Source organism: Macrobrachium rosenbergii, chromosome 23 (genome assembly GCF_040412425.1).
Source record: "Macrobrachium rosenbergii isolate ZJJX-2024 chromosome 23, ASM4041242v1, whole genome shotgun sequence".
Lineage (NCBI taxonomy): Eukaryota > Metazoa > Arthropoda > Malacostraca > Decapoda > Palaemonidae > Macrobrachium > Macrobrachium rosenbergii.
The window spans coordinates 44849469-44851968 of record NC_089763.1 but is presented as its reverse complement, the minus strand read 5'-3'; the positions used below and the strand labels follow the sequence as shown (position 1 = coordinate 44851968).

The following is a 2500-nucleotide window of genomic DNA, read 5'->3' as shown; positions in this document are numbered from 1 at the left end:
CTGAATCACGAAAATATGGAACGTGATGAATATATAAATAAAGATGGTTCACGAAGGAAACGGAACTTTGAGTGCTGTGAGGCCTTTCGACACTAGTCTGCTAAGTAAAGGACTAGTGTCGAAACGTTTCGCAGCACTCCGGTGTTTAATGTGATTTTATCTCTCTCTTTTCTCTCTCTCTCTCTCTCTCTCTCTCTCTCTATATATATATATATATATATATATATATATATATATATATATATATATATATAGTCTGTATATGTACTGTGTTTATATATGACAAGTGTTTGCTTGGAAATATTTAATTTGTTGCACATTTTTTTATTTGCAGTTATTTGCAGTAACCAATCTGTATTTTATGTTTTAAGAATATTATTTTATATAGAAGCCTATTGTAAATTGTCAAAAATACACTTGAATTCCGTAGGCAGTCTCCATTCGCCAGAGGGAATATAAGCTTAAGGATTTTAACCGTTTTTCTAACAATATACCAAGATTTACACATAAGGAAAATGGCCTCATCATTATTTTCCGTCTCGTAATGATTGTTTTATCCGCAGGCCATCACAATGAAGGACAAAGACAAAGGAAAGAGAGAGGACTGGTACCTCCCCTGGGTTATCCGCCCAGAGCTAATCCGCGCCCACCAAGAATGGCAGCGAAGTAGCACGCCCACCCAAGGGTCACCAAGTACCCATATGGCTGTCACGCCTACGCAGTCAGCCCCCATTCACATCCCGACGGTTGCACGCCCACCGCCTTCCCCGTCGTTATCCCACGCCCCGGGTTCGCCCAAGAAAAGACCCGTTGGGCCATCAGTTAGTTGTGAGTAGACGATTTGGAATTTTTTCCACTTTCTGCAGACTTGATGGTCCATGCTTTCGCTTTGACTGGTTTGCATACATACAGGTACACGAAAATGTTCATCATCTGATTTTACCGCTAACAGTTGGATATAGTAATTAGCTGTGTGTTTATGATAAAAAAAAAAACGCAGTAGACAATAATATTCATTAAACAAGGCATTCATTTGAAAATGTAAAAGGAAAGTTGATAGTTATCGGGGTTACTTCATGTTTTTGAATACGGAAATTAGTCCAGTGCTTATACATACATACGTGCATACACGCGTCTGTGTGAATTATAGGCTTCCACTTTTTGGAGTTAATCTGATATATTTGGACATGGAAATTAGCGGGTGGTGTATACATACATACATACATACATTATATATACTGTATATATATATTTATATATATATTTGTATACATACTGTGTATATATATGCATATACATATATATATTTATATACATTCTGTGTGTATATATATGCATATACATATATATTTATATACATTGTGTATATATATGTATATATATATATATATATATATATATATATATATATATATATATATATATATATATATATATATATACATCTTACATGACTTTATTCTAAAGAAGAGTCGTCGCGCTACCTCATACACTTTGACACAGCAATTAGCAGAGTGTGTGTTTGTACTTGCACATTAAACATTTACAGTGATACTCATTGTTTATAATGTACTGAAGGGTAAGTGTATGTTTAGGGTTAATTATTTGAGTTGCATATACTTTTATGTCTCTGATATGTGACCTAAATTGTGTCCCCGTTGTGATTAGTTTAGTTGGCGTGTTTTGAAATGAATTATAGCATATCTGCTTCAGTTGTTAATCGCCTACGGATCATCATAGAGGATAAAAAGATTTCATTAAGGTGAGTGAATGTTCTGCTATTATGTTTTTATGCCGTGTCATCTTTAATAGATGTTTTTACCTTGTAATTAAGTTTAGTCCAGTGGTTTCATATGGACCTATTGATTCGAAATTTTCTTCTTAAAAAAAAAAAAAAAAAAAAAAAAAACGTGCATGCAGGAAAAGGGGTTTGTCTTTCCACATAAATGTTTACACATTTTATAAAGAAGTTTTGAGTATAATTATTGTGATTATTATTACAATTGCTTACCGTGTTTTATGACAGCTTCAGCAGTATTGGAAGATGGCCGTGAAAGCTCACCTTTTGACCTTTTTTATGTACCTTTTGACCTCTTGTCACGTATATACCTTATTTTATCGATCATTTGATATATCATTTTATCTTTTATCAATCATTTTTAATGTCGCGTTAATCTTTGAGTAGCAATTTTGTGGTTGGTTGGTTTTGATGAATCTGGCCTGTCAGGAAGCGCCCTTGCCCTAAGTGCCGTAAATTGTGGAAAGGAGTAGGAGGCCTTGTGTGGACCTACGAACTGTGCCCTACCAACAAAGACGATTCATGATTTCATGTGTCTTTTCACATTTCATTTAAGATTGTTATTATTTTTAAGCCTTTTATTGGTCATGTTATGAGTAAAATTTTGTATATATTGATTGTTCCCGTTTCGTTTCCTGGTTTCAGTGAACGTTTCATGTGTACTTAAATATTTTACTTGTAATTTCATGTGTCTTTTATCTT

General features: G+C 33.9%; 1 protein-coding gene across 1 annotated transcript in view; it reads left to right on the top strand.

The window, feature by feature from the left end:
* Positions 1–2500, top strand: part of LOC136851575 (uncharacterized) — a 1000137-nt gene that overhangs the window by 134814 nt on the left and 862823 nt on the right. Inside the window, exon 2 of the mRNA XM_067125846.1 lies at positions 564–828. Coding sequence (XP_066981947.1) covers positions 573–828 — 256 coding nt within the window. The 5' untranslated portion in view covers positions 564–572. The remainder of the gene's footprint in view (positions 1–563; positions 829–2500) is intronic.